The 17,803-nt window shown below is 41.9% G+C and overlaps 2 protein-coding genes across 4 annotated transcripts; one reads left to right on the forward strand and one right to left on the reverse strand.

Moving 5' to 3' along the window:
• Positions 1-791: 791 nt before the first annotated feature.
• Positions 792-5,945, reverse strand: cdkn3 (cyclin dependent kinase inhibitor 3). Its single transcript, XM_088648259.1, has 8 exons — positions 5,815-5,945; positions 4,787-4,869; positions 4,605-4,660; positions 4,251-4,295; positions 2,917-3,139; positions 2,296-2,327; positions 1,604-1,707; positions 792-1,390 (listed from the first exon to the last, which is right to left on the reverse strand). Exons 2-8 carry the CDS (start codon positions 4,858-4,860, stop codon positions 1,301-1,303), a joined length of 624 nt encoding a protein of 207 aa, XP_088504385.1. The 5' UTR covers positions 4,861-4,869; positions 5,815-5,945; the 3' UTR covers positions 792-1,300.
• A 1,828-nt stretch (positions 5,946-7,773) lies between these two features.
• LOC148653346 (uncharacterized) lies at positions 7,774-17,720 on the forward strand. 3 transcript variants are annotated; one of them, XM_088648264.1, is made up of 15 exons: positions 7,774-7,954; positions 9,245-9,664; positions 9,858-10,022; positions 10,674-10,804; positions 11,001-11,116; positions 11,307-11,492; positions 11,870-11,993; positions 12,402-12,543; positions 12,641-12,736; positions 12,955-13,044; positions 13,623-13,768; positions 14,505-14,630; positions 15,594-16,215; positions 16,312-16,418; positions 17,219-17,720. In XM_088648264.1, exons 2-15 carry the CDS (start codon positions 9,623-9,625, stop codon positions 17,361-17,363), a joined length of 2,238 nt encoding a protein of 745 aa, XP_088504390.1. In that variant the 5' UTR covers positions 7,774-7,954; positions 9,245-9,622; the 3' UTR covers positions 17,364-17,720. The 3 variants fall into 3 exon arrangements, with proteins under 3 accessions (XP_088504390.1, XP_088504389.1, XP_088504391.1); XM_088648263.1 differs by having other exon boundaries at positions 9,615-9,664; XM_088648265.1 differs by having other exon boundaries at positions 9,618-9,664.
• Positions 17,721-17,803: the final 83 nt, after the last annotated feature.

Raw genomic sequence — 17,803 nt, forward strand, 5'->3', positions numbered from 1 at the left:
TGTTTTCAAAGTCAAAGGCACATTTTACTCCCTTATAAAGGGGCTTTACATGAGTAACGTTTCATGTCATTGATGTAGCTTTATGTAAAAATGAGTGATAACTGCTGCATTATACCATGATATTCCACATACAGGATAGCTCCACAGCTTTAGAATTGATGCATTTGGCATTAATTTGCCTGTGCAACGCACCCACAAAACACTGGTTAAGAGTTTATGGGGTTCCCTGCTTATAAGAAACACATAAGACAACAGGTAGGGATTCCACCACCACACATTTATGATTCTTCCATCTTTACAAGAATGCAATTAGAAGAAATGCAAACAAATTAAGCTCACCCTTTTGGATCTGAGCCTATACGCTATAGCTATTCTTGAAGCAAGTGTCTGTTGTAGTACAATTTCTTATTTTGTACAGCTGCGATACACACAGTAATCATGTTCCCATGCCGAATAACTATATTTGCATGTCTGGGCATTTTCAGCTCTGATGTTGACATTGTTGGCTTTTGTTTAGCATGTATTGAGTTGCTCAGATGTTCATTTTTGCAGTCCATCAATATATAACCTACCAAAATCAGTGTGTTCATTTTAACATTCACACATCTTTGCCCTTTCTAAGGCAGCTGCTAATCCAGCCTGCATATGCATCTTAACCGCAAAATATTTGAAAACTGGGTCATTTACTGTTTAAGTTGAATAAATCTGTCATGCAGGCAAAATGCAATGAGCTTTACATGAGTAACGTTTCATGCCATAGCTTTCTGTAAAAATGAGAGATAACTGCTGCATTATACCATGATTAAGAATTTAATATGTAAAGCATACATACAGTAAACAATGTATAACATTGTGATAGCATAAAAATTATAGGCTGAATTACAGCATTTAAAAATTTGAAAATTGCATAAAGATAGAATCACTGTCTCATGCAGGGTTCATAAATGATGAACATGTAGAAACAACCTTTCCATTTTCATTCACCAAATAAACACTTACGTTTCATTTCAAGGGAGAAAATAAATACATTTAGCCACTATTATTAATTCAATAAAAATAATTTACACGTTTTTAAAACTGGTCAGAGGTTATTGCTTTTTTTTTTTTTTTACTTTTAAGGTGCTCAAAGAAAGAAAGTGCATGCAAATATTAAAGGAACCCATTACAATCATACATGAACAAAAAATATGTGGCTGTTTTCTTCCAAATAAAAGTGAATTTTTGTTGTGTTTAACAGAAGGTGGAACATTCTCAAGTCACACAAGCACCAAATTTCAGCAACCTCGCAGATCTTGGCTATTCATCGTGAAACGGACCTCTCTGTGGCGACTTCTTTGGTTGCTTGATAGGCTGCAGATCTTTCCCGGAAGTCATGCAAAAAATTGTATTGCTAAAAAAAAGAAAAATAAAGTTTAAAGCTGACTACATATCTGGAACAAATGACTGGGCTGACCTGAAAATCACTGTGCAACAAGCACCTGAGGGATTTTAATTCGGCACCACCCCAGTTAGCAAGCTTCACTTGCTACAGTACTGCTACCTTTGGAAATAGAGTGAAATGGAATTCAGCCAGACTGGAGGCAGAAAAAGTGAGAAAGCGTACCTTGACAGTTTGTATAGCCCCAGCTCCCCTTAGCTCACGGAGGATCTCTATGGCCTTGTCAGGAGTCATTGAGCTGGACAACTGCAGCAGGAGACAAGCTGCCACTGCATAAAGAAATGGTGGAAAATGGCAGTATTTGTCAAATTGCGCTTTTGAAACTAAAATTCTATATTTTGCCAGTGATCCGAAGCAATTTGGGGTGTGACTGCATAGGCAAAGCATTAGTTGCTTTGAAGATGCTTAATAAATATTTTTTTAACCAGAAAAATACAGCCTGTGTAGTGCAACATATTAATGTTCACATTTAACAGACAAATGCTATAATTGGTTTGTGACAGCTTATAGCAATAAGAGTAATGAAGTTACTGTACATGACGTTTGAGTAGGTACAGTAGCTGCATTCTATGCTGAAAGGAAAAGAAGATTGACGCCGTGGAGCCTTCTTCAGGTCACCTGAATAAACCTTTACCTATTCATGTCCGATTTCCTGACCCATCCTGTATGCCTTGTTGCCCACAGTTTGGGAAATGGGACCGATGGGTCCCTTGAAGACCTACTTATCCCAACCAAATCCTGATAGGCTCAGGAAACCGACATCATGCATGGAATTACACTGTACTACAGGAAGACCTCATACTCAAGTGGGATTTACCCTGGTAAAAAAAAATCAAAATGAAAAGCGTCATACTTACTTAACCCTGAGCGACCCAGACCTCCATAGCAGCTGAAAGTAAATAAAGAAATCAGACCATGAATGGACGTTTTGTTAAAAACCTGTGCTACACTTGGCACATCATTTTTGTTGCCTTTGAGGGAACAGATTTTGAAGTACCAGTTACTTTATTTTCCCATTCCTATTTATGTTGCATAAGAGTGGGTTGGTATAAATACGCCAGTTACAGTTTAGATCACAAATGCTCATTTGATATTTTCTTGGCAAGTGGGCACATTCACTAGACTTACAGTAAGAATAAAACCAGCCTTGGGTAAAGGCTATTAGAGACAATATAATAAAGGTGTTCCTTTCAAAGCTACACCTACTGTATACACAAACCCCAAAAACATTCCACTTGCATCCTGCAATCTGTTTTTTTCTTTCACACGGGTGAGAAAAATCCCAGGCTTGAGTTGCAGGAAGACAGTTGTCTTGGGCGCAAACAGAAAACCTCTCCTGCGCATGGTCACAGACCTTTCCCAAGAGGTCTTCCACACAGAGATGCTGTGGATGCTATCCTTGTCAGAAGTCGGCTACGAAGGTAAAGCATTTAGGGCTTTACCAGCCCTAATCAGCGAACATGCGACATGACACTCACTGCATGACAACCCTCCTGTTGTTCTGAAGGCTGTACTGCAGCTCCTCCAGAATTTGGCAGCACTGCTCCAGCTCAGGGGCGCCCCCATCTGGGAAAGGGCGGTGGTGCACGCTCAGGCCCTGTTGCTTGTAGGCTTCAATTAGCTGGGGTACACGGTACTTTTGGAGCTCCCCTCGGGTACAGAACACAAACACCTCTTCCACACCCTGGCCCCGCAGCTCTCCTGAAATTTATATGTGGGGGGGGGGGCAGGCTTTGTAGGTCATTTTGAATACAAAACAAATATAATACTAAAAGGTCAGCATTAGCATTAATTCCGCTGACAAGATGGTCAGAAGCTCATTCTTACACAGTAGTCTTCAAGTCATTTAGTACAGAGAAAGAAAAAATTCAAACAGTGAGATATTAAATTAAAATAATATGTCTTCCATATCTGAAGTGTACCACGAAGGTCATTACTCTGAACTGACTACTACACCACATTACCACACAGGACATTGCCACACTGCTGTGTCCAGAAAAGGGTCATTTACAGCAAGAGCATAAGACCAGACCTACTGCATTTTCAGAAGTGTCTTTTCCATGATGGGATAAACCGCTTATCAATGGAAATTGGAAAATCACAGACGTCTGCCTAACACACAGAATACAGCAACGGCATCTCGTTTTAGATCTCCTCAGAAAACTTTTCAATCAAACCAGATCACACACAACATATTCAAGCCCAGCAATCTGCCGATCCCTAGTATCCACACTGCGGTCAGTGGAGTAACAGCTGACTGCACACAGATCAAGATCTCTACACATTCATTAGGCTGCTGTCTTCCATGAGTCCCAAGGGGTTGATAGATCAGACCAGTACAAGACAACTGGAAGTCACCATAGATCACCCATCCAAACAGCAACAGAGATATTCCAGGGGCTACATTTCCTGCCTGTTCAGCTGTGGAGAACTTGAAACCCAGAGCTCTGCCGTGTTCTGAGGACTCAGGAATCCTAACAGGCCTTCCCAGTAACCAATAGTAGGTGCAGGATTAAAGTCCTTCTGTGTTTCACCCTATTGATGCTGACCTTATACTACACACTGACCATCTATGGTGAAGAGACTTTTGGAACACAATTTCTTAAGGTCAGCTTCCAGTATGACATTTCTTCACAGTTCTTCTAAAGTTTAAGTCCAGTATCAAAGATTTTTCATTTTGAAATCAAACCCAACTAGCTTTGAAACTACATTTCCATGTTGGGCTTCTGCTGCACAGTACAATCGCCTACGGCCAATACATTTTTATCTTGAAGCAGATCCTTTGAAACATTTAGAATCGAAGACACATTACCTATATCTTTCTGTAAGTTTCTTCTAACATCTTTATATTTGCATCCTGTTAAAATATAAAAACACGAAACAAGGGATCTTAAAAAGCAGCAAACAGTCATACATCAAGAACATAAAAAATGCAAAGTCAAAGTACTAACTTTGAAATGAATGGAACAAATGGCAGTTTAATGTGAGCTAAATCAGCTTTTAAAACGTACTCATCATTTCCCTTAATTTCAGGATTAAGGATAACTGTATAATTCTTATCAGGATGAGCAGACTAACATTGGATGGACGGATTACAGAAAGACACTAAAGCTTTTGAGAGACCATGAAAAGATCTCAGTTCAATGTTTTTCTCTTTTCATCTTACCTGGCAAAGCACATATACCCAGGAACTGGGACCACTCCACAACTGACAGAGGTAACCTGTTAGAAGGTGGAAAAGGCAATCATGAGAATCATACTTTGGGATGTCCATTTAACCTGAATTTCAGAGACGACAGTGATGAGGAGGCTCCAGGGAACAGGCGGTCCTCCTGCAGAGGATCTTACCAAGAGATCAGCAGAGGGGTCTGTTCTTCCGCGGCATCCTCTTCATCCGACGAGTCAAACTCGCTGTTCCTCATGATGTCTTACTGGAGGCGAGACGCATAACAGACAAGTAATTCATGGAACAACTGATCAATTTCTATCACGTAGTCCTGAACTCTACTTACACGGGACCCTCCGGTTGTTTTTCCACCTGATTTTGCTTTTTTTTTATCTTAGCAAACAGATCTAAGTCACTAGCAAACTGTGCTCGCTTTTCTTACTAGACAACATCAGGACTAACCTATCCTTATTGTATCGTGAAAAAAACATGAGTTTAAGACCACGGACATAAAATGTAATACTGCAGCAGAAGCGTTATTATTAGTGTTGTTCCAGCTGCACGAAATCCCTGTCAGCAGGCGAGTGGCAGAATCTGCAAATTGACCGGACATCGGGAATATTGTTTCTTATTGTAGCTGGTATGACCTCACCGTGACAACAAGCGGTTCTCCGCGCAAAACATGAAACTCGCCACGACCTGCTAAGATCAGAGTGTGAAGCCACGATACAGAGGTATATCGGGGCGTTTATACTGTAGTACTGACCGTCACCTGAAAGACGGACTCTGTAAGAACTTGTTTCTAGGACTTACATAAAATAAACACACGGAGAATTCGTAGGTATCACTTAATAAAACATACCACCACCGACATGCCCTAAATCAAATTAACGATTGCCTGGATGTCAGCACAAAATTTAAAGGGGGCTTGTGGCAGAGGTTAATTCCACGCTACGGCTCCTCACACAACTAAAGAAGTTTCAACAACCTAAAAGCTATTTTACATCTTCGTGCAAGCTGAGAAAAAAAGTCACACTAATTAAACGGAGAAGATGTGAACAGCTAACTTGAACGAAACAGTCCCGAATGCAGCAATGGCAACAGCGCTTTAAATAAGATTAGGTGTTTTCATGCATTTTACAAAAAGGCATAACACATATTTTACTTCGACAATATCCCTTCCAATAATTAATTTAAAAAAGTGTCTTACCAGTTTCACAATGTCAGCCATGCAGTACTCTAACGCTGTGTTGTCGCTAAGGGATTTAAAAACTCACACCGCATCTCCCAACCAATCAGCTACGCTGGCAGTGCAGGACCCGCCCCCTCTCACGGAAAGAGCTACAAGTAACCATCCAATAAAAAGGGGGGCGTGGTTAGAAATAAGCGTTACTTAGTGTTAAAAATTACACACTACGAGGTTATATCAGTAATTGTTCCAGTTCTTTTATAGCTTTATTCAAGATTAACTTTCAAACGTTAAGACACAATCGTAAAAACTGTTTAGCGTGAAAATGACAGTTTGATAGATTAAGAGGAAGCAATGCCAATTTAATGATTGAAGTGTTGGAAATGTACAATTCCAAAAAACACTAATTATTCCACACCAAAGAAAAGATACAGGGATGACTTGGAATGGCAGGGATTGGATATAATGTCAAACCAAAGGTGACCGAGACTAAAATTTGGCTAAAATGAATGCTGAAATAAATTAAGCGTGTAAATTATAGTCAGGAATGTATTTTCTAAGCACATTTCCATGTGAATATTTTATACATTTAAAAAATAATCTTGATACAAAAAATCTAGTCTTTAAATATCCTTACTTTGGAACAAAGAAACAAGTATATCTTAGTCAAAGTCTATTCAATACTATATTATTAAATATATTGAAATGCCATACTGTATTTAATTAACACCTACAAAACACTAGCGAATGAAAAACCAGTATATTAAATATATTAGTCAAAATATATAAAGTTAGATGATGTCTAGGTGATGTCACAACGCATTAAAATTCTGAGTATCCGAAAACGTGTTTATTTTTCTTTAAGCTAATAACGTTCAGACACTATTATTCCATTAGACCAATTGTGAGGCACTCGATGTTTTGACAATTAGAAGCAAAATATAGTGTATTTCTCAGAGCTCCAAGATTTAACTCACCGTTTGTTCAAGAGTTAAAATAAATCTACCTCAAAATAAAATACGTTCTCATTGCGCCACCAGAAACCGCACTCCTACCGATTACCTACGTGAGAATGCGCATTATAATTAATCAGTTATATCGTGATCACAACCAAATTAGCTACAAGATATTAGAATTCTTTGAGTCCTTGTTTAGCGGCCTCTATTGGCAGGCCAGTGAAAATGAAAAGTTTTTTCATGGGGCAACCTGCCACACATACTGTACAGAATACATACTGTGATGGGTTTTTTGATACTCAGAAAGAGCTGGATGTGCTTTTTTTAGTACGTCCTGAGAGCAGATATGTCTCTTTTCTATGAGGCAGTAAATTGAAGTGCTAGAATTAAAACAACAATAATGAAGAATTCCCTTCTTTACCGCAAGTCGAAACTTTTCTCTGCCAAGAGTAGTGTGGGAGAGAGTTTCAGCTTTCTGTCTTCACTATGCTGCATGTTCAGATTGAGGTACTTTAATACTCTCTGAATCTCTCAATGTACAGCGTGTCTAGAATATGGTGGGTGCATTTATTGTTATTTACGTAAATACTAGAGCTTTGAACACAAAAAAAATCCAGGTGAAGAACAGAAATCTTGTTTAAAACAGGGCTGGGTATAGTCTATGGACAAAAAAAAAGTCCATGCAAGTTAATCGTTTGACGTGACGCACAAACTATCCCCTGTATTTGGGGGGATATATCCAAACCAACTGTAGGATAAATATGTCACGTCATTGGGTACAGTAAGCATCTGTATGTACAGGATATTCTGTGGTGTGGGAGAGTGCAAATCGCAGATTTTGTATTTATCTTTGTAAACCTGAACGCGATCGGAAATTAGTCCTAAATTAGGACAAAAGTATTGGTAATCTGGGGACAAATCTAAAATTTAGATTTAAGGCATATCAAATTTACTCTAGTGGGGAAAGGTTTCTAATAATTCACTCCTACAGTCCGTGGAAGTTCAAACATATTCAGTCAGTCTTTCTGTTGTGGAGAGTCTGTAGGGTGTGAATCTCTGTAGGGCGCAGGAGTAACGATTTGTCAGCGAACTCAAGAGTGCAGCCTCGGAACTCCTCAGCGCTTCTTGCAGAGGGAGGGAGCAGTGAGCCCACATAGAGGGTAATGAGATAAGCGCCGTGACCGAAACGGTACGAGTCGGTTCAGGTAGGTGTGCACAGGCTAAAGTGATATACTTTTATTCTATTACTTTTTTAAATGACCTCTTCAATGTAATGACATGTTAATGATACGCGCTGTTATGTGTTTATATTAGCGCCAGTCTGAAAAAGAATCTTAGGTCGCGATTGCATTTCTGTGTCCGTTTTGTCGCTGTGTGAAGTATTGAAACAGCACACCTGAGCTTGTTAAAATTTGAATCTAAAGCTAGCAGTTTTACAGAATTGTGAATGTCGCTACACAATTACTGGGAGGACTACAGAAAATATCTCCTCATTCATAAAAACAGATGCGAATTTAAAGCAAGATTTCTCAGTGTCAAAAGTTAAATACCTTTAGGGCATTCCAGAAACAGGTGTATTTTGGGAGGAAGAATCATTCCTGAAACTCAAAACGTTAATTATGGCACCTTGTAAGCCAGCATACACCTTGACTATTACTACAATAGTATCTACTGTATGTAACTTTATCCATAGGTTCTAATACAATTAGTGTACTGGTGCTTAGTGGAGCTGGGGCACATTATAGACCACATTGAAGGCCAAATAAATGATTTTAACTTTGTGCTGGTGTTTTTTTTAATTACGTTTTGTATTTGTAGTGACATGATTAGCCCTCTTGTCCTTTGGTTTGTTTTTGAGTTGCAGGGATAGAAATGGATTAAAAAAACAGGATCGGATGCCTTTTGCATGACTGTTCCACCACTCCAGGCCCGATTCAGTATTGCAGTCGCAGGCATTCATCTGCCCTGATTAGAAAACAGATCTTGCTGGGAGAGAGCTGCCTTGTCTTGGAAGCCAGCCCTGCTATGTAGCTCAGGGAGGGAGAGAAAAAGCACACAGCTCCACACCTGAGGGAGACTGCTGGCAGTAAACACTGTACCCTAGAGAAGCACCAGCACACCATTGATGTCATTTCCCTTTAAATTCATTTTTATGGTCTAGAGCAGCACTTTAAACGGGGCCTCATTCATTATTCTCTGCACTTCAAGTGTCCCGATGCTTATTGATTTTTCATTCAGTCCTTTGTAATCTGATGAAAGGCATTAACTTTCCCTTCTTTAAAAAGACCATCAGGGGATCTGAATTCTCTTGACGGCAACACTGAAAGGGTTAGTTTTCTGTAGCTTTTTTAAACTGATGAAATCATACAAATACCTACTACTGGATTCAGAAATCAAAACAGAAGTGCTGAAGGAATAATGTAGTGTAATGCTGTGTAATGCAGAAGTTCAGTGAATGCTATTTTTCTCTTTGTTTCCCTGACATTTAATCTCAGCTGACAAAACACTGTTAAAAAAGGGATCAGGAGACAGATCATCTCCCCAGGGAGGGGCCGCTTCAAGGTAGACTGCTCTGCTCTGCTCTCTAATGAGACAGAGTTTGTATGTGTATCTTTAACTGTGCAGCTTGCTGCAGCCATTTAACTAGAAAAAAAAAACAATCATGGTATCCAAAACATAGACTTTCAGTTTGCTCACTGCACAAAAATACAGCCCAAGCACCTTTTTATCTGTAACAACACCTGCAATGTTTTTTGACTGTAGTGACTGCAGTACAGATCTCAGGGGTGGGGTTTTTTGCTAATTCTGTGTGTTTGAACAAAGCCTTTCGCGGTTCCTTCATTGTCTGTTGTTCCCTTCTCCCAGCAGAAGATATGAAGGCTGTAGGGGGAGGACTGAACTCTGAGATCTCAAAGGTACACGGAGTCTACGTGTTTTAGCACTTCCGTTCAATCACGATAAAAAAGTGCTTTTGTAGTCGTGATGTCCAGTACATGACTCAGCCATGTGGCAGGCTTTTCATGTGGCTTGATTTCATGTGGAGTTACCAGTTACCAGTTGTTACCGGTTATACCAGGCGTTACCAGTTAGCTGATGGTGTCCCCACAGTTACAGGAGATGGTGGCTGAGCTGAAGGCAGATTTCTCCTCCGCCCTGCTGGAGCTGAGCAGAATACAGCACAGTGACACCTGTCTTCAGCAGGACATCGAGCAAACCAGGCAGCACTGCAGCCAGCAGGCCCTTCAGCTCCAGGCCCTGGTGTGCAGCCTGAGGGTATGAGGGGAGAAATCAGGGGGGGGGCACCATGGCCCAATGAGTGACGCAGAGCTGGTACAGGGCATAACAGAACACCAGGTTTAATTCATAGCAACTTCTGTTGGAGAAATTATTCCCCCTTCCAGACAGTCAGGGGTCCGTCTCAGAAGTTAAAATAAGTTTTTATTTCATGCGCATGGGAGTGAAACACACAGAGATGCTTGGTGTATTTTTCTCAAAGTAATTAAACTAGAGCAGTCCTTAGCAATATGTTTCTGCTATCTATCACACTTACCTGTGCTTACGAGATTGGCAGTGTTCCACAATCATGCACATCTTCCTATTTCCCTAAAGATAACTTCTTTTAACGCAATTGGTTACTTGGGTTCCTAGCGCGTATTCCTTTATAACACTATAGAACTACATAGTAGCACTTGTGTCCAGCATTCTCCCAATCCAGTTCAAACTGGTTCTGAATGTCCACGTTGTAAAATATTGCATCTTCTTCAAGAAAAGTGTGTGCAAAGTTCACAGAGACCCTCTCAACACTTCTCTTCGAGATCTTTCCACCCGCAGGCCTGCCTGGTTCCTCTGCCCAGCTCTGAGGAATTGTGAAGCTACGGTCTGTACTGGTACAGGAAACAGTCATGTGTTCTTCCTCCTATTAAGCACGAGCTCGGGGAGGCAAAGAGTCAAATCACACAGCTCAGCGATCTGCAGCTGCAGCTGAAGCAAGGACTGGAGGCCATCCACTTTGATAGAAGACACATCCTGGAGACTTCAGCCCAACAGATCAACGGGTAGTGTACCAGATATTTTAAATGTGCTATTCTGTGTTGAGGTTTCTGTAGCTATGTTCCCTCCAGAAAAATTTGGAAGACTTGTTTTTGAAGGATTTGCTTATTCCTTTCTTGGGGTCCGTCAGAAGGATGTGCTGTAAAAGCTTCACACCCATTCTGATCACTGCACCCCCCTGTTGTGCCGTTGTGTCACTAGAGAGAGTGGAGTGAATGGCCAGTGGGAACTCTGCACACTAGGTCCAGCACCCAGGACTCGGCTTCTACTGCACTGCTATCTCCAGGGGGTCAGAGCAGGACACTGCCACGGCCAAGGTGGGCTTACTGGGGAAACAGAAGAAACATTTTCCATTCTCACCTCTAGTAAGCGGTTTGGTGAGACATATTTTGCGGGCATTTTTAAACATTTTTTGACTTTGCAAAAACATATTTCGTCACCTCTGCTCTGTTTCTGTTTCTTCATGCAGGAATTGAAACAAGGCCACTCTTTTTCTTCTTGTTACAGACGTGGCCTGCTTTGGTCAGGTGTCTCAGAGCGTCTCTCTTGAGCTCAGCTCCTCCCTGACCCCAGCCTGCGGGGTGGGCACCCCCTCAGGACACACACCACATAATCCCCTCAAGGCCCCGACCAGGATGCCCCCTGCCGCAGCTCCATGGCCAGGAGGTGTCCTGCAGTCCTGCTCTCACCAGGGTGTGCTGCTCTCACTCTAGGGCTGCTGTGTTCCTAATTTTCTAGTTTAGATGACGCTTAATTTCCAGGTGGATGGTCCAGATGAAAGTGTTTGGGAAAATGTTTGTTGCATTGGGATTGGAAAATCTGATCAGAACAAAAAAAGCTTACCCAAAGCTTCTATTGCTACTTTAAACCACAGATTACCTTGGTCGGCTAATATTGATAATACTAAGGATTTGGATCTGTGCTTGGATCTGTCATTTTTGACAAGTAGCAAACGGTTTGTTGCCACTGTAAGTTTCATGTATTATTCTATGTGTTGAGGGGAAACAGTGCTGTGTGTGTCAGTGGAGATAATTCCTGTGGCTATAAGCCTGACTGGACATTCTCCACAGACAGGAGGCAGCAGGTTGCTCTGGCGTTGCTCCAGTCTGAGAGACAGTACGTGTCCAGCTTGTATCAGCTTCAGACTCTTTATAAAACAACTCCATCACCCCTGCCAAAGACACGGGAGCTCTGGTAAGCCATGCAGAGAAGAACTACGCACCTTGTGAAATGACCGTCTCGATCTAATTCTATTACCTAACATATATCTCTCCATATACAGTACGTCCTAGCAGTAACCCCACCACAATCGTACTCCACCTTGCACTATCTAAAAGAGGACACCCTCAACCCAGGCCCTGACAATGATCCTAAAAACTATCCCAAAAGATTAACTTCATCACAGACCTAACCCAAGCTCTCTAACAAGTTTGCTCAGCAGTTCTAATTCTGCATTATCACAACCAGTACTCTAAATCATGTCATGTCACAAATGCAACCATAACTCTAATCACGACTATAAACCCAGCATAAGTCTGCCGCCAAGCTTATCTCATTTAGGAGTCTCATTTGGATTTTCATCCAGTCCCTGTTGTGTCCTAGTCAGGTGTTTCTTGTAAACCTGGAGCAGTTGCTACAGTGCCACCTACAGGTCAGAAACTCTCTGGAGGAACGCATCTCTGTCAGCGGCGGGCAGTGGCAGGGCCTTGTGGGAGATGTGTTTGTCAAGCTCACAAGCCGTGAGGTAAGCAGGCTGCTCTTCCTGATCTCCCACACATCTTTCAGTGTCAGGATGTAGAGGTACTGTACGCGAGAGCTCTCTTGTCTTCATTTATTTCCAGTGCAACTTTTCGGACACCTACCTGACATACCTCAGGATGGTCCCTCTAGTTCTTTCAGAGCTTCTCGAGTCAGAGAGTGACAAGATGGCCACACAGGTATGGACTAAAGACTGGCATTTTAATGACAATATTTTTTTCCCTTGGAAATCAGCTTCAGTATACCTTTCATCACCCCCAAACAAATCACCTTAGCACATCACAGTGTGGGCTAAGACTTTCTCTGTGAACCTGTAATTCCTTTAGTACTATGATGTGCAGTAAATCCAGAGAGAGACAGCAGTCTCCGTGTGACTGATCTTGTCTGGTTTGTGCAGGGCAGACTGGGAGAGAAAGAGGAGCTGGAGCTGGTTTCTCTCATCCTGATGCCAGTCTCAAGGATTCATAGCTACCTCTCACACATCCAGGTGTGTCTTCACCTCCAGACACTCCCACTGGTCTGTTCACATAATGCTATCTCATCCTGGGGAATGGTAACATCCTATAGCCCTGACAATAAACTCTTCAAGAATATACCTCATAGAACTTAATCAACTTAATCAACTTCATAACATTAAAGATTTAAATATCTCTGAGGAGATTAACTCACCTGTCAGGCTGGGCATTCCTTATTCTTTCTTTGATTTCTTCAGTATTTCACCAGGTTCTGTGATGCTTTTTCCCAGGTATAGATAGTCAAGGTTAACAATTGCCCGACATAAATTATATTTTAATTGATGGCCTACTTTCATGATGACGGATGTGAAAACTCCACGAGATGCCACCCAGTACTAATGTGAAGCACATCCAAGGCTTTATTTGTTCTTGTACATGAGATTTCCAGACTTTTTGTCAAGATGTAAAATCTTAAGACAAAACAAACAGTATTGCAGTACTCGAAGGCAAGACTATACAGAGTTTAGAGTACCCACAAATGTTAATGCCTTTTATTAGATGGCCCCTTTTAAAATAACACCTTAAAGCCTGTGCCTTTTGTGTTCTGCAGAGTTTGTTTCGATGGACAAGCAGGGAGCACCCTGACCACTGTCTGCTATTGCTCAGTGAAAGGACATTGAAACATTTCCTCTCCCGCTGTCAGGCTTTGATCAATGATACCACCACACAAGCTGGCCAGGATGTTGGTGAACTCAGGTGGGTCCATCATTCTCAGGCTGTTAAGGAATGGAGTTGGAGAGAAGGTGTGGAAGTATGATCTCACCACGATTGAGGGGGTGTCTGTTTCCTTTCCTTCACCGATTCTACCCCAGCCTGAGCAGCTTTAAAGACGATGTACTGTAGATGTCAACACAATGGCTTAGCTGTAGGGCTTCAGAAGCAGCATTTACCTCGAGATTCAATTAAATTTGTCATTGAGCAGCATACAGGAAAAATCCTGAGTCACGGATACCTTTTTTTTTCCTGTTTGGAAATTTGCCCAAACCACGTCTCACTTACAAAAATAGCCCTGTACTGAACTGGAATACTGCAGTAGGTATTGTGTTGCGTTTAACAGCTTCTAACTCGTCCTCAGTTTGCCCAGAGTGTAGCACAGGGACAAGAGTGATGGCGTGTTTGCAATTTTAACTTTAGCGATACATTAAAAAGAAATGAAAGAAGAGAAAAAAATCAAGATTAAAACGAAGGCTTATGAAATTACGTTTCAAATAAAACCAAAGGTGGCTGCTGTAGGTCTTCAACTAGGTCCGACGAAACATTTCACCTCTTTCAAACTGTAGACTGAGGTCTTGGATGTAGCACTGGAAAGCAGAGGGTTGAATTGGAAGCAAATTGTAGACTGCTGTAAAGTGACTTTGCGAATGCACTGTCCTGTGCCCTGGGTCCTGCTTGCCACAGTAATGTGATAAGACAGAAGGAATCTGTGTTTCAGGAGCACCAGCGGATTCCCTACTGAGAACAGCACCAGGGCTGGTGAGCTGAGCCCCATCCTGAGCTGCAGCAGCAGTGCCAGGGACAGCGGGATACAGTGTGAGGAGCCCTGCAGTCCTACGTGCCGGTGAGCACAGGTGCAAATAACTGGGGGCATTTGCCTTCCAATGTATTAACAAAGCACTTCTCTGACCCTCTATACCTTTATTAATAGTAAGACGTGATCAATCAATCTCCTTTTGTGAGGCTGTTTTCCCAAATTGTATATTTACTGTATCCCTTTCTAAACTGTGTATCTCTCCTCGCTGCTGCGCCAACACTATTCCAGATCAAACACCAGTTACAGGTCATATAATGGTGAATCAACTGAATCATTATTAACAGTTCACCAAAGAGTATGGGACAAGACAGAATAGATAGCATTGGGTATGTGCAATTCCGTGGTAATCTCCCAAACACAAAGTAAAAATGCATTCAAATCTGCTTTAAAATTAACAGGATCAAAAATTCTGGAGCTGCCAGAGAGCACATGGCACACAGAGCTTGTGCCTGTGCCATGGAGCACAACTTCCAAAGGCTGTTAATAGTACAGCAGAATGAGCTTCCAAACACAGAGCTGGAGACTTTTCTTTTCTTGTTGGTCTGGAGCAGGAGGATCATTAGTTCATCCCAGCTCAGGACAATTAAAAACATACCCGAGATTTATTGATTGTAATCGCACTGCATTGCTTTGAGAGGTGTATTGAATTTATTCTGGAGGAGTATCAGTTAAGGACAAGGGTGTTTTGTTCAGTTGTTTTGTTATAAATTCACAGGCAAAATCTCACTTTAAAGAAAACTGCCCTTCTTTGTAGTTTTATAGCAGCAATTGGAACAAAAAAACTAAAATCATGATGATATATTTTAAAATAAAATGCATTTTTATTCATTTCGAATTATCTTTTAAATTCAAAGCAATCATAAAAAAGCCAAAAATATTAAAGGGATAAAACTGATGATTTTGTTTGCGACAAGGAAAGATTTGCTGGAGCTATGCATTTTTATTCTTGACTGGATACTCATACATCTGCTTGCACTTTTTCTAAACCAGAAGCGAACTGCTGTCTGAACTGAACTCTGCAGTGCACTCTGAGAAAGCAGTCCCCTGTCTGAGGAGCCCGGGTTGGCAGAAGAGCAGTCAGGGCAGGAATCTACAGCCTCTCTCCACTGTGGAATCTAACAAACCAAAAAGCCTTACCTCCAGTAACACAGAACATACCAGCTTCTCACACCAAGGTGGGGGAGAAAGGCTGACACACTCCGACACGGCCACATATTCCAGCTGGACTCGGCAGCCCCCGACTTGCCTTGGAAAGGGGGCAGGGAGCTGCAAGTCCACCATGGACAAGGCAAGCCCGGAGGGGCCTGACCCTGACTTGAATGATTTTGCGGATGCCTCAGTTTTTGATTATTCCTCCATCACCTCCTCCAGTCCCGACTGGACCACTGGGGAAGAAGATGGCGTCTGGGGCAAAGGTGACCTTGGTGCGCTTGAGGATAAAGCTGAAGAGCAGGTGTCATTGAGGACACATTCCTTCAAGCCAGTAAGGGCTTCTCAAAGAGAAGCCTCCCCAATGTGCAGAGAATCTGGGGCTCCGTACACTGAAGGACATATGTTTGAATATTCTGACGAGCTGCCTACAGGGGGCATTGGCCCAGAGAACTCCAAACAGGTACCTTGCATGCTTGTGCTCTTCATCATTTACAGTACCTGTGTCAGCATTATGGGTGGGCATCAGTAACAACTGTTCCCCCTCCTGTAAAATCAGGCAGATCCTGCTTTGGCAAGGGCCAAGTTGAGTAAACTCCACAAAGCAGCGAGGGATCCTGGGAGATCACCTCCAGCCAGGTGTCAACAAAGCAGAGTGGACCTCAGGTAGGAGTTGCTTTTCTACAGCACTTGAGGGGATGGAGGTGTGGAAGACCGAGTGAAAAGGTCAAGACAGCGACTATGCGCGGGAAAGGTTTTCTGTTTGCATCTAAGACCACGGTCTTAGGTGCAAACTAAAGCCTGTGATTCTTCACACCCATTCAACCAGAGAGAAATGAAACAGATTGCAGGATGCCAAATGGCATCTTTCTGTCCTGTTTGTTTGACTTCTGACACTGCCCCTTTTCCCTTATGTTCCTTTGATATGTTAAAGTCTTGCCTACTTTTAATGTATAAAAAGGAAAGTGTCACTTCAGTCCAGTGAGCATGTCTTACTGAGTGCTAGAGGGAAACCCTTTCTCTGCGATATGTTCCCCTTCAGCTGACTGAATTAAAGATCTGTTTGACAATCTCCCAACCTGAGTGAAGACTGAGTTTTCTTCGACAGAGGCAACGAAGTGATAATCCTGCAGCAATTAATAAAAGATAATTTTTTAACCCTTTGCTAATCTCTTGAAGAAATGAATGAAACGCTAGTTGTCTCTTGAATCTTCAAATAAGAACAAATATCCCGTAACAATGTTGGCTGGAAAATTGTCCTCATCTTTTTATTTTTCAGTATTCTGGTACTTTTATCCTCACCTGTATTTCTCCATTCAGTTTCACAGAATAACCACGTGTGTAGATTAGTCTGCAATGTTTTTGTGTGCGTGTTGCTTTGAGTGTTGAAGTGGCACATGACTTGCAGCACTCTCTCTGAAACAATAGTGACAGATAAACTCAGTGACTGCTTCTTTCACTTTCAGGTCTTTCCAGGAGGACGCTGTCTTGAAAGCTCAGGGCATTACCTACAGACGAAGGGATCCAAAATGTAAGAGATCTGCCCCACATGGACCACCGGATGACTGTGAATGCAGCCGGGACAGTGAGGACCCATGCAGCACTGTGTGACTGAGATGCAAACTAGCTCTTCTCTCAGGGTCAGCAGTCGAGAAGAGCAGAGCAAGGACAAAAGCTGTTACCTACAGCTTTAATACCTATTTAATATGAAATACCTTGAGCTTTTACAAGTTGGGATTCTGTTTCCCTGCAATTACTTTTGAACTAGTTGCCACTATGAATTAAGGTTAAATATTCCTCATCAGTCTGTTTTGCATTCATGATCTTACACGTGCCAGTAAGATCAAAAGTCCTGCACATCTGTTGAACTATAGCGGACTGACATTTGTTTCTAACACTCTACCTGCACTAAAGCAATAAACTTGTAGCACCTAAGAAAAACATTCAGAATAAATTTAAGCGACTATGTTAGAGACTGTAACATATTGCCAACACATCCAGGGTTATACCAACTTGTGCTCATTGCTTGCCAGGATAGGCTCCGACTCCCC

The sequence above is a fragment of the Lepisosteus platostomus genome, chromosome 10 (assembly GCF_059453375.1).
Source record: "Lepisosteus platostomus isolate fLepPlt1 chromosome 10, fLepPlt1.hap1, whole genome shotgun sequence".
NCBI classification, from domain to species: Eukaryota; Metazoa; Chordata; class Actinopteri; order Semionotiformes; family Lepisosteidae; genus Lepisosteus; species Lepisosteus platostomus.

Coding starts and splice junctions, on each gene's coding strand:
- cdkn3 (XM_088648259.1), bottom strand. CDS start 4,860: ATGAGGAACAGCGAGTTTGACTCGTCGGATGAAGAGGATGCCGCGGAA. Junction 4,661..4,786: donor ACCCCTCTGCTGATCTCTTG/GTAAGATCCTCT, acceptor ACCTTCTAACAG/GTTACCTCTGTCAGTTGTGG. Junction 1,391..1,603: donor GGGCTATACAAACTGTCAAG/GTACGCTTTCTC, acceptor TCTTTTTTTTAG/CAATACAATTTTTTGCATGA.
- LOC148653346 (XM_088648264.1), top strand. CDS start 9,623: ATGAAGGCTGTAGGGGGAGGACTGAACTCTGAGATCTCAAAG. Junction 11,994..12,401: donor CCAAAGACACGGGAGCTCTG/GTAAGCCATGCA, acceptor GTTGTGTCCTAG/TCAGGTGTTTCTTGTAAACC. Junction 16,419..17,218: donor CAAAGCAGAGTGGACCTCAG/GTAGGAGTTGCT, acceptor TTTCACTTTCAG/GTCTTTCCAGGAGGACGCTG.